The following is a 12,731-nucleotide window of genomic DNA, read 5'->3' as shown; positions in this document are numbered from 1 at the left end:
AATGTATATTTTGTATTTACCAAGAACATTTGAGCCCTCGCTGGTTTTGCTTGGTAGATAGAGCCGCGGCCTGCGGACTGAAAGGTCCCAGGTTCGATTCCAGTCAGGGGCACATGCCCGGGTTGTAGGCTCCATCCCCAGGAGGGGGCCTCCAGGAGGCAGCTAATCAATGATTCTCTCTCATCATTGATGTTTCTCTCTCTTTCTCCGTTCCCCTCTGAAATCAATAAAAAATTTTTTAAAAGAACATTTGATTTGCTTGGTCAGAACTGAAGATTTATATAGGTGAAAATGCCTAGCACACCAGTTTCTTAATAAAAAAATGTGGTGAATCAATGAATAAATGAAATTTGAAAAGCAGGCTTAGATCAGATTGGAAAGGGCCTTGACTGCTAAATTGAGGAATCTAACCATTATCTAGTTCTTGACACGCGAGGTCTTCTCCCAGTGGCAGGAAGAGAGTGTGTTCTAGGGCGAGTCTTTTATGCATCTTCTTCCCTAAATAATAAGGAAAAGCAGAGACAAGTGGGAATCTGAAAGTGACCTGTTTCCAAACTCAGGAAGAGGAGAGATCAACCTACCTACCCAGAAAAAACCCCAAAGTGGAGTTTGATGACAACCAACATCCCTCAGATGAAGGGCATCACAGAATGAATATCAGATGTAAAAATAAATAAATACACCTATTTAATACAAGTCATGCTTGTCTTGGGAGGAATGGATGAAATTATTTTGGTTACTATTATTACACTAGAGGCCTGGTGCATGAAATTTGTGCACGGGGGGTCCCCTCATCCCAGCCTGCACACTCTCACAATCCTAGACCACTGGCTCCTAAGCGCTCACCTGCCTGCCTGCCTGGTCAACCCTTACTGCCCCCCCTGCTATCACGGTCACCCCCAACTGCCCCCTGTGCCAGTGTGCTCGCCCCCAACTGCCAGCCTGCTCGCCCCCACCTTCCCTCCCCACTGGCCTGCTTGCCCCCAACTGTACCCCTGCTGGCCTACTCACTCCAAACTGCCCCCCTCCCCCGCTATCCTGATCACCTCCAACTGACATTCTGCTCGCCCCCAACTGGCCCCCCTGCTGGTTTGCTTACCCCCAACGGCCCCACCCCCCACTAGCCTGATCACTCACAACTGCCATCCCATCCTGGCCTGCTCACACCCAACTGCCCCCCTGCTGGCCTGCTCACTCCAAACTGCTCCCCCCACTATCCTGATCACCTCCAACTGACCCCCACTGAGGGCCTGCTCGCCCCTAACTGGCCCCCCTGCTGGTCTGCTTACCCCCAATGGCCCCGCCCCCCACCAGCCTGATCACTCACAATTGCCCTCCCCTCTTGGCCTCTAACCGCCTCTACCTCGGCCCTGTCACCATGGCTTTGTCCAGAAGAACATCCGGAAGGTCTCCTGGGGGGTCTCCCAGTCTAATTAGCATATTACCCTTGTATTAATATAGATTTTTAAACTTTAAGAAGCATATATTTATGAAATAACCCTAACACTTTGTAACGGGGTTTCACATTAGCCCATAGATTACAAAGCTCCCATGATGCCTATCTCAAATGTCAGATTGAACCCTTTTAAATAATTTTAGCCCAATTGAGCTCTCCCCAATAGACAATTTTCTATTTATTTAGGATTTGGGTTTTGTTTTCTTCTGGATAGACTTGTGGGGTCTGACGATTTAAATAATGAAAAACAATCTGATTATAAAACTGAGAAAAAGAAAAGTGTGTTCTGTTTTGAGGTTATCATTTCCTCGATCATTCCTAAACAGGCTGGCATCTATTTTATCCTTGTTCATAGTCACAGTACACCTTCGCACACAACCCAAAATGACAAGGCGCAAGCGTGAAGCAATGTATCTATTAGCTGCTCGGCAAAAAGATTTGTTTAAGTTATAGCTCTTTTGAATCTTCAGTCAAGTTCTACAAAAATCTTAGCTGAGAGAAAATGTAAGCCTCGGGTAACATTTTTAAAATCAATTTTCGGCCCAATTATGATGTAGCATTGACTTGTCCCAGAATTTTTAACATTACTGGGAGAAACCCTCAGTGGTGGTCAGAATGATTTGTAGTTTACCGAGCACATTGGCATTCTTTTTCAAGAAAGTCGACAAGATAATTTGAACTGTTGTTTCAGGTAATAAAGTAAAATCAAGTGATAAATCATTTGGGCCATATGCACAAATGGACTGTGACACAGCTAAATTAGTCACAACTGTCCACTGCAGGCCACTTCGCCATAGATAAAGGGCTAGATATGCCACTTGGCAATATTCCCTTAAAACCAGCCCTGATGTGTTCGTAAACAGGAGCATGACCCTATGGCTACAATCAACTGAGATGTCAGGCCAGCCCACAAAGTCAGCCAAACCCATATCTTACTGCAGCTTTTTAGAAATTAGCATATCACATGAACCAAATGCGGTTCCCCAACTTAAAATATGATACTGGTCCCTTGTAGGAAAAGGATAAGCCCAGCCCAGCCAGTGTGGCTCAGTGGTTGAGCATCAACCTATGAACCAGGAGGTCACAGTTTGATTCCCAGTCAGGGCACATGCCCGGGTTGTGGGCTCGATCCCCAGTGGGGAGTGTGCAGGAGGCAGCTGATCAATAATTCTCTCTCATCGTTGATATTTCTATTTCTCCCTCCCTCTCCCTTCCTCTCTGAAATCAATAAAAATGTATATTAAAAAACAAAAAAAGAAAAAGAAAAAAGTGTAAGCCTGTTCTGCAACACCAGTAAAATAGAAGCATTCATACATATTGTGCTCAGTGTGGTCCAATAAGTAAAACATAAAATAGATAACAGAACATTTTAAAACATCAAGACAGGTAAGAATTGGGCCTTGGATGTTGAATGTCAACTGTAATTGAAATGTAAAAAAAAAAAAAGAATTGGAGTTGGAAAGTAAACGACTCTGAAGAAAGCTAAGAATAAATCTGGAAAAGAAAAAGAAAAAAGAATAGATCTGGGGTTTCTCTGAAGACCTGGCTGGGAGGCCAAGTGCTCCCTGTGGCAAACTGCGTTGCCATGGAAACCCCTGGGCTGGTGTTAGGGGACTGTGACGCTCTGGGGCAGGGAGGGGTTTCTCTGAAGACCTGGCTGGGAGGCCAAGTCCTCCCCGTGGCTAACTGCCGTTGCCATGGGAACCAGTGGCGTAGGCAGGGAGGGGATTGTGACGCTTGGGGGCAGGAGGGGTGATAACCAGTAACCTGCCCACTGCCCCTCAGACCCCCGCCAGAGGCTTCGCAGCGCTGCAGTGGGAGTGGTGCCCCCCAAACCGGCCTAGAGACATCCTGCCTGCCGCCTCGATGACAACACCACCGCCATCACCATCACACCCATCACCATCATCGCCATCATCACCACCACCACTACCACCACCACCACCACCACCGCGTTCCCTGCCGGGCCAGACCCTCCCACAGCCCTTGAGGACCCGCGGGCTCTCCCAGCTCACCAGCAGCCTCTACATAGGGAATGCCGTGGCCGCCAACAACAGGTACCTGCTTGCCACCAATCACATCACGACCGTCATCAATATCTCCGGGGAAATCATCAACACGTTCATCGAGAACATTCAATACGTGAAGGTACCTGTGAGCGACTCCCCCAGCGCGCGCATAGGCGATTTCTTCGACGCCGTGGCCGATTACATCCACGGCGTGGAGCTGCGCCAGGGCCGCACGCTGGTGCACTGCCACGCGGGCATCAGCCGCTCCTCCACCGTGTGCATGGCCTTCCTGATGAAATACCACTCGCTCTCGCTCCTCGACGCCCACACCTGGACCCGGGCCTGCCGTCCCGTGATACGCCCGAACAACGGCTTTTGGGAGCAACTGATTCTCTACGAGTTCAAGCTCTTCGCCAGAAACACCGTGAGGATGATCGACTCCCCGCTGGGCAGAATCCCGGATGTGTACCAGAAGGAGTACCAGCTGATGCTGTCCCTGTGAGCGGCCCCGGCCAGCCCCTGACACCTGCTGTGGATCCACGCCTGACACCTGCTGTGGATCCACGCCATCATGGGACTGTGTGACTGCTGAGCTTTGGTCTGTACTGACGACCCAATGACTTTTAGAAGGGCAAGCCAGGAGGGGGGCTGCTGAAGTCTTGGGCTTTGTGATCCTCATCTGTAGACAATAAAATCAAGTCAGTGAAAGATGGTGTCCATGTCTCTTATCCTGCGCGCAGCTGGCCAGGCCTGCTAGGGCCGGGCCAGAGAGGAGGGTGGGAAGGTGGGGCCCAGCTCAGATGGGCCTGCATCTGGGCCCTGGCCTGATCCTGAGTAACCCAGGAGTGATACGCTCCCCGCCAATCTCTCCACACCCCCCCCACCCTCCCCCTCCTGCCCCCCGCCCCCCAACCCCAGAATCCTGCCTGGTTCTTTCCATGCCAAAGTCACAAAGTCACGGGGTGTGCTGGGGGCCTGGGGGGAGTCTCGGGCCCTTACCTTCAACCACAGTGGCTGAACTCTGGATTTCCAGATTGGATTGACATATCCAGTCGTTTTTCAAAGAAACCATTCCACTATATAAAGTTGAAAAATCTTTTGCACACAGGCAATGGGGTGGTGAGCACTTGGGGGAAGGGGACGGGAGCGGGCTGGAAGAGGTTAATGGGGGAAGAAGGGGAACCTATGTAACACTTTCAACAATAAAGATAGATAGATAGATAGATAGATAGATAAATTTCAAGTTCTGTACTAGATGCCAAGGCCTCAAGATACCCTTTGCAACTCTAATCCCCTTATCCAGGGCAAGTGATGAGAGAACAGGCCTGACACCAGGCCTCAGGGGTTTGGCTGGAGCTGCTGGCTAGGACACAGTCAGACATCTCTGACACTTCCTCCCATTGTGACCTGGGGCGGGGGGGGGGGGGGGGTGGTATCTCAGAGCCTGTCATTCAGTGACAACCCACATCTCACAGGGTAGTGGTGAGGTGTAGACTCCTTAGCAGGAGACCTCGCACAGGAATGGAGTCAGGGCTGCTCTTGTTATTAATAACACTCCTTGGCCCTGCTGGGTGGGGATCTCACATTCATCCTCACAATGACATTTCCCCCATCTGCGCACAGCTCTTTGTTATCCACCAAGGGCTCTTCCGAAAACACATCCTGTCTGTAAAAACAAATGGTTAAGGTTCCTTAGGACTCTACCTCAGAGGAGGCCTAGATTTAGAGGCTTTTCAGGGTTCCCATTGTGTCACTCTTTGTAATCTGTGTACAAGCAAGAAGCACAGTTCTAGCCACCACCACCCCCCAACCACCATCACCAAAGGCCTTGTGTATTTTTTATATTTTTGTTGATTTCAGAGAGGAAGGGAGAAGGAGACAGAGATAGAAACATCCATGATGAGAGAGAATCATGGATCAGCTGCCTCCTGCACGCCCCACACAGGGAAGGGATTGAGCCCAGAACCTGGGCATGTGCCCTGACCGTGACTTGAACCATGAACTCCTGGTTCATAAGTCGATGCTTAACCACTGAACCACGCTGCTGGGCCAAACACCTTGTTTAGAATCACTGACCATTAAGAGCCAGCACTCCAGGATCCACCAGGATCCATGGAGTAACTTGACAAAGGGACTAATGAGTGGCCCCCAGAAGTAGGCCCTGGAATACAGAATTGTTTAAACTCCCTAGGTGCCTGGCTCTGGCTTGGGAACAACTATTCTAATCCAGAGGATTTTAGACAAGAAATACATGAGTTAACAGCACAAGTACTTCTGTTGACACAGACCTGTGGGTCCATAGCCCAGTGGAGTCTGAATGCCCTTTCTTTCCAAAGCCACCCTCACCCCCAATTCCACAAAAGGAGAGCCCAAGGAGGCAACTGGGGGTGAGATGGGGTGATGTGGGGGCTTATGAAAACCACTGCTCTAGACAGATCCCCCCCTTTTACAGATGGAAGAACAGTCTCGCTGAACACAAGGGCTGGTGTGGCAGAGCCCCCACAAAGCAGCCTTTCTGGCCGAAACCCAGATGAAAATCCTTCCTTGCCTCTTCCTAGTTTCTGGTGATTGCTGGCAATCTTTGTTGTTCCTTGGCTTCTAGAAGCATGGTTGTGATCACATGACCATCTTCCCTAGTGTGTCTTCTCATCTGTCTTCCCTCTGTGCATGTCTGTATTCAAATGTCCCTTTAAAAAAATTAAAATTAAAAAATAACACACACACACACACACACACACACTAGGGGCCCGGTGCATGAAATTCGTGCACTGCGGGGGGGGGGGGGGCGTCCCTCAGCCCAGCCTGACCTTCTCACATACTGGGAGCCCTCAGGGGATGTCCTACTGAGGCAACCGGGCTGATCAGGGAAGTCACCAGCCCCATCACCCCACTGCTGCAGCCACTGCCAGTCACCGCAGCCACCAAGGTGTTTTCATCAACACGGACTCCAGTCCCTTCACCATGAAAAAATGACAACTTTCTTTAGGCATTTTCAAGATGTGTCTTTCATAGGATATGACATTTCTTTATTTCTTTTTTTTATCCTCACCTGAGGATATGTTTCCATTGACTTTTAGAGAATGTGGAAGAGAAAGGGAAAGACAGAGAGAAACATCAAAGTGAGAGGAACACTTTGATTAGTTGCCTCCTGCATGAGCTCTGACCTAGGTACATGCCCTTGATCAGAATCAAACCAGACCCTGCGGTCGGCAAGCCTAGGCATTATCCATTGAGCCAAACTGGCTAGGGCAGGATATGACATTTCTTAGCCCTCCAGCAGCGGATCTTCCTTTTTTTCTCCAGGAGTGTGGTGGAAAAACCCTAGATTACCTTTTTGGATTCTTATACCCAAGTTACTAAGAATATTACCAGTGGCATACAGGGAGCTTAGCCAATGAGCAGTCAGAAAAGGTATTTCCTCTGTAGTTCATACCAATCTCCTCTGATCTCTGGCTCCGCCCCTGCCAAGGCCTAAAGCCTCTGGCTGGGGCTTGGGACCTGGACAGGGGACCCCCAGCTCCCTCTGATAGCCAGCTTCTCCCCTGCCAGGCCTATAGCCTCGGGGCCTGGGCATGGGCCCCCCAGCTCCCTCCGATCACCCTGCTCTGGCCCTGCCCAGGTCCCAAGCCTCTGGCCGGGGCTTGGGGCCTGAACAGGGGGCCCCCCAGCTCCCTCCGATTGCCCCACTCCTCCCCTGCCCAGGAGCCCTCTGGCTCAGTCCCTTCCCAGGTTGCTCAGGACCTACCTTGGAGTGACCTGGGTGCTGAGAAAGTTCCCAGGACCCAGACTGCTGGGTGCCTATGTATGCAAATTAACCTCCATCTTTGTTGAGTTAATTTGCAAACTCACTCTGATTGGCTGTGGGTGTAGCAGAAGTATGGTCAATTTACATGTTTGTTTATTATTAGGTATGATGATCTATACTAATAAAAGGGTAATATGCTAATTAGACTGGGAGACCTTCCAGGAGACCTTCCGGATGTTCTTCTGGACAAAGCCATGGTGGCGGGGCCAAGGTAGAGGCAGTTAGAGGCCAAGAGGGGAGGGCAGTTTTGGGTGATCAGGCCAGGATGGGATAGCAGTTGTGGGTGATCAGGCTGGTGGGGGGCGGGGCCGATGGGGGTAAGCAGACCAGCAGGGGGGCCAGTTGGGGGTGAGCAGGCCATCAGTGGGGGTCAGTTGGAGGTGATCAGGACAGTGGGGGGTAAGTTTGGAGTGAGCAGGACAGCAGGGGGCAGTTGGGGGTGAGCAGGCCAGCAGGGGAGGCAGTTGGGGTCGAGCACACTGGCATGGGGGGGGCAATTGGGGGTGATCAGACTGGCAGGGAGGCATTTGGGGGCGAGCAGGACTGCAGCAGGGGGCAGTTGGGGGTGAGCAGGCTGGCAGACAGAGTGGTTAGGGGCAATCAGGCAGGCAGGCAGGCAGGCAGGTGAGCGGTTAGGAGCCAGCAGTCCCAGATTGTGAGAGGGATGTCCGACTGCCGGTTTAGGCCCGATCCCTGTAAACCAGCAGTCAGACATCCTTCAAGGGGTCCCAGATAGGAGAGGGTGCAGGCTGGGCTAAGGGACAATCCCACCCCCGCACCCCCATGCACGAATTTCGTGCACCAGGCATATATACACACACACACACACACACACACACACACACACACACTCTACAGGCCCAGTACACAAAATTTGTGCACTGGTAGGGTCCGTAGTGGCTGCCGACTGCCAGCCGGGGCCTCCCTCACTTCCCCCGATTAACCCCACTCCCTGGTTGAACTCCTGGTCAAGGAGACAATTTGCATACTATGCTTTTATTATATAGGATTTATATATATATATATATAATATATGTTATATACATATAATATATATTATATATGTTGTGTGTGTGTGTGTGTGTGTGTGTATGTATTTCAGAGAGGAAGGGAGAGGGAGAGAGAAGTAGAAACAGCCATGATGAGGAAGAATCATTGATCAGCTGGCTCCTGCAGGCCCCCACTGGGGATCAAGCCCATAACCTGGGCATATGCCCTGACCAAGAATTGAACCATGACCTCCAGGTTCATAGATGGATGCTCAACCACTGAGCCATGCCAGCTGGGCTCAACCAAGTCTTCTAAGAGGGATTTACATTTTTAAATTCTGAAATCTTTGGTTTTATGCCATTTTGTTCTGTGACATTTACTAACATTTCTCTGCCATTTTCTTTATTTTCAGTTTGATTTTTATCTTCTCCACTAGAGGCCCAGTACACAAAATTCATGCATGGGGTGGGGGGGCCCTCAGCCTGGCCTGCACCCTCTCCAATCCGGGACCCCTCGGGAGATGTCTGACTGCCTCTCACAATCTGGAACCACTGGCTCCTAACCGCTTCCCTGCCTGCCTGCCTGCCTACCTGATCACCCCTAACCCCTCTGCCTGCCTGCCTGATTGCCCCTAGCTGCTCCCCTGCTGGTCTGATTGCCCCTAACTACATCTGCCTCGCCCCACACCCAAGGCCCAGGATTCCCTCCTCCAGCTGGTCATAGGCACCCAGGACCAGGCTTCCCTCCCTCTGGCTGGTCACAGGTACCCAGGACCTGGGCCAGCTTTGCCCAGGCCGGCTGCAGCCGCAGGAGACCATGGGCGGGTGGCTTGTCCCTCTCCTGGGCCTCAGCAGCAGGCGCTGGCTCCTGGGACCATGGGGTGGGTGGCTTGACCCTCTCCCAGGCTGCAGGTGCAGATGCAGCCACTGGTGCCCAGGACTGTGCGGCAGGTGGCTTGTTTCTCTCCCAGGCCGCAGGCGCAGCTGCTGGCTGCCAGGACCATGGGGACCTTGGGGTGTGCAGATTGTCCCTCTCCTGGGCTGCAGGCACAGGCGCAGCTGCAGCCGCTGGCACTCAGGACCATGGGGCAGGCGGCTTGTTCCTCTCCTGGGCCATAGCTTCAGCCACTGGCACCCGGGACCACGGGGTATGTGGCTTGTCCCTCTCCCAGGTCACAGTCCCAGGTGCTGTTCTGCGGCACTGTGGGGCAGGCGGCTTGTTCCTCTCCTGGGCCGCAGCCTGACTGGTCCCCATTCCTCGCTCATGAACTCCTTTTTGCCTGGCTGGTCTCCATTCCTCTCTCCCCAGTATTGAGTGTCTGAGCCGTTAGGACTTGAGGGCATGATGACCATTTGCATATTATCTCTTTATTATATAGGAGTAGAGGCCCAATGCATGAAGATTCGTGCAAGAATGAGCCTTCCTTCCCCTGGCTGCCGGCACTGCCTTTGCTCTGGCCTGGAGCCGCCTTTCCTCCTTCCCACACTACCCAGAGGCTCAGACCACCCCCGGCTGCTCAGCGCCTGTGTATGCAAATTAACCCTCCATCTTTGTTGGGTTTCATTTGCATACTCACTCGTGATTGGCCGGCGGGCATCACGAAGGTATGGTCAATTTGCATATTTCTCTTTTATTAGTGTAGACTAGAGGCCCAGTGCATGAAACTCGTGCACTTGGGGGGGTCCCTCAACCTGGCATGTGCCCTCTCGCAGTCTGGGAGCCCTGGGGGGATGTCCACTGACGGCTTAGTGAGCCTAAGCCGTCAGTCAGACATCCTTAGCATTGCCATGGAGGCGGGAGAGGCTCCCACCACTGCCGCTGTGCTCGCCAGCCTTTAGCCCGGCTTCTGGCTGAGTGGCCCTCCCCCTGTGGGAGCACACTGACCACCAGGGGGCAGCTCCTGCGTTCAGTGTCTGCTCCCTGGTGGTCCATGCGCATCATAGTGACCGGTCATTCCACCATTCGGTCATTTGCATATTAGCCTTTTATTATGTAGGATATGCTGTAGAGGAGGCCCTCTAGAACCATAAGAAATGCAAAAAATTCACTGTTAACTCATTCTCGAATTGCTCCCACTTAAAATCAAATTGCCCCCCCCCCCCCCCCGTGGGGAATATGCTGCACCTTGGAAACCACTGGGCTTGACACTTTTCCTTTCTGGGCTTCATTTCTGAATACATACGCATATACCATGGGAATTATAATCTCTTCTCCGCCTACCTCACTGGGTTGTCATGAGGAGGTTCTGAGCTAATAAACCTAGAAATGTTTCATCAAGTAAGTGATGTCTAAACGGGAAGGGATTGTTATTTTTAAGCTCACGGGTACCCTCATAGGTGGCAGGTGCTGATTGGGGGAGGAGGGCATGATTGTTTCCTGGGACTGTAGCTATGGAAGCTTTGCAGAGGGTTCCGCAGGCCTCGGAGGGGCGGGCTCTGGCCAGCAGCCCTGAAGTGGTGGTCGTCCCTGGAGGTGCTGGAGGGGGGGTGGGGCATTAGGGAGGGCCCTAGGGGGGCAGCAAGGCCGAAGGGGGAGTAACTGTCAAACCTCCCCTCTTGGCACCATTCTTTAAATTGTACATGGGCGTTTCACAGCTGTACATGCTCAAGGCGGGGCTCCAATCTCCTGGAGTGTGGGGGGGGGCAGGCCAGGGCAGGGCCAGGCGGGCTAGGAGGGTGGGTTTAGCCATGCCCCCAGCAAGGTTGAGTGCGCTTCCTCTGCAGAGAAGGTGCCACTGCTGGGCGGGGGGATGGGTCTGACCCTGGGAGCTGCTCAGGCCTGCGTCCACCCAGGTCTGGAGTTGTAGGGAGGAGAGGCATGCCCAGTCCCAGCAGAGGGGACCTGGTGGCGGCAGGCCAAGGGCCCCAAGTGCCAGGGTCGTTGCCAGCATGCTATTGTTGTGGGCGCCCCTGGCGGGGGTGGCGGGGGGGAAGAGATCGGGAGTTGGAGGTGCAGGCTGCAGCTACCCCCGAGGCTGGATCTTCTCCCCGTCTGGTCAGTGTCCCCGTTCCCCCCATAGGTACGGGGGCTGGGGTAGGGTATTCATCCGTCCCCCTGGGGGTGTGGGGTTGGGGTAGGGTGTCCGTGCAAGGGGATGGAAGAGCTCCCTGTGGCCGCTTCCTCTTCCTTCTTTGCAGTCCGGGCTCCTGTCAGGCGCTTTCCTCAGACCCCCAGGAACTTGGCTCTGGCCGCCCCACCCCTCTGTGGCTCCCCATAGCCCCCACCTCACTCAGCTCTCCACGGCCTCTCCGGCAGCAGCGCGGTCCTGGGACAGGGGGTGGGGGTGTGGGGAGCAGCTCCAGTAAAGTTTAGTAAACCCCAGGTCAGCATCGGGATTCGGCTGCAGGGCCATGAGAGAGTCTGCCTGGGCGGGACAAAATTGCACTACACCTGGAGTCCCGCCCCAAGACCCCACAGCCCTGCCCTGCCCACCCTGTGAATGGTCGTGATGTGATTGTGTCCCAGATAATTTGAATATTCCTCTAATCTTATCTAATAACTAGAGGCCCGGTGCACGAAATTCGTGCACGGAAGGGGGTTGTCCCTCAGCCCAGCCTGTACTCTCTCCAATCTCGGACCCCTCAAAGGATGTCCGACTGCCCGTTCCCAGGGATCGGGCCTAAACGGGCAGTCGGACATCCCTCTCATAATCCAGGACTGCTGGCTCCCAACTGCTTGCCTGCCTTGCCTTCCTGATTGCCCCTAACTGCTTCTGCCTGCCAGCCTGATCACCCCCTAATCACTCCCATGCCAGCCTGTTTGCCCCCAACTTCCCTCCTCTGCCGGCCTGGTCACCCCTAACTGCCCTCTCCTGCAGGGTTGATCACCTCCAACTGCCCTCGCTTGCAGGCAGGGTGCCTCCCAACTGCCCTCCCTTGCAGGCCGGGTGCCTCCCAACTGCCCTCTCCTGCTGGCCATCTTGTGGTGGCCATCTTGTGTCCACATGGGGGCAGGATCTTTGACCACATGGGGGCAGCTATATTGTGTGTTGCAGTGATGATCAATCTGCATAGTTCTCTGTTATTAGATAGGATAGAGGCCTGGTACAGGGGTGGGGGCCAGCTGGTTTGCCCTGAAGGGTGTCCCTGATCAGGGTGGGGTTCCCTTGGGGTGTGGGGCGGCCTGAGTGAGGGGCCTGTGGTGGTTTGCAGGTGGGCCACGCCCCCTGGGATGCAAGCGGAGTCCCTGGTATCTGGAATTTATTTTCCTTCTACAACTGAAACTTTTGTAGCCTTGAGCAGAGCCAAGCCTGGGGCTCCCTCCGAGGCCCGAATCCATTTGTGTTGAGGTTATAATTGAAACTTTGTTGCCTTAAGCGGGTGGGCCCGGCTAGGGTGTTCGGAAAGCTTTGCTACCCCTGTTGCTGGCAGCAACCCTGGCCTGCTCTCTCAAGCTCCATTCTGCCGCCATTTGTTTGAATTTGTTTACTTTCTATAATTGAAACTTTGTAGCTTGAGTGGAGGCTTAGGCC

At 53.2% G+C, this 12,731-nt stretch overlaps 1 protein-coding gene across 1 annotated transcript; it reads left to right on the top strand.

Annotated features, from left to right (window-relative positions):
* Window positions 1-3,207: 3,207 nt before the first annotated feature.
* DUSP21 (dual specificity phosphatase 21) lies at window positions 3,208-4,003 on the top strand. The gene has a single exon (XM_008153055.3). It carries the CDS (start codon window positions 3,323-3,325, stop codon window positions 3,965-3,967), a length of 645 nt encoding a protein of 214 aa, XP_008151277.1. The 5' UTR covers window positions 3,208-3,322; the 3' UTR covers window positions 3,968-4,003.
* Window positions 4,004-12,731: the final 8,728 nt, after the last annotated feature.

This window comes from Eptesicus fuscus, chromosome 1, assembly GCF_027574615.1.
Source record: "Eptesicus fuscus isolate TK198812 chromosome 1, DD_ASM_mEF_20220401, whole genome shotgun sequence".
NCBI classification, from domain to species: Eukaryota; Metazoa; Chordata; class Mammalia; order Chiroptera; family Vespertilionidae; genus Eptesicus; species Eptesicus fuscus.
This window is presented reverse-complemented; position numbering and strand designations above follow the sequence as displayed.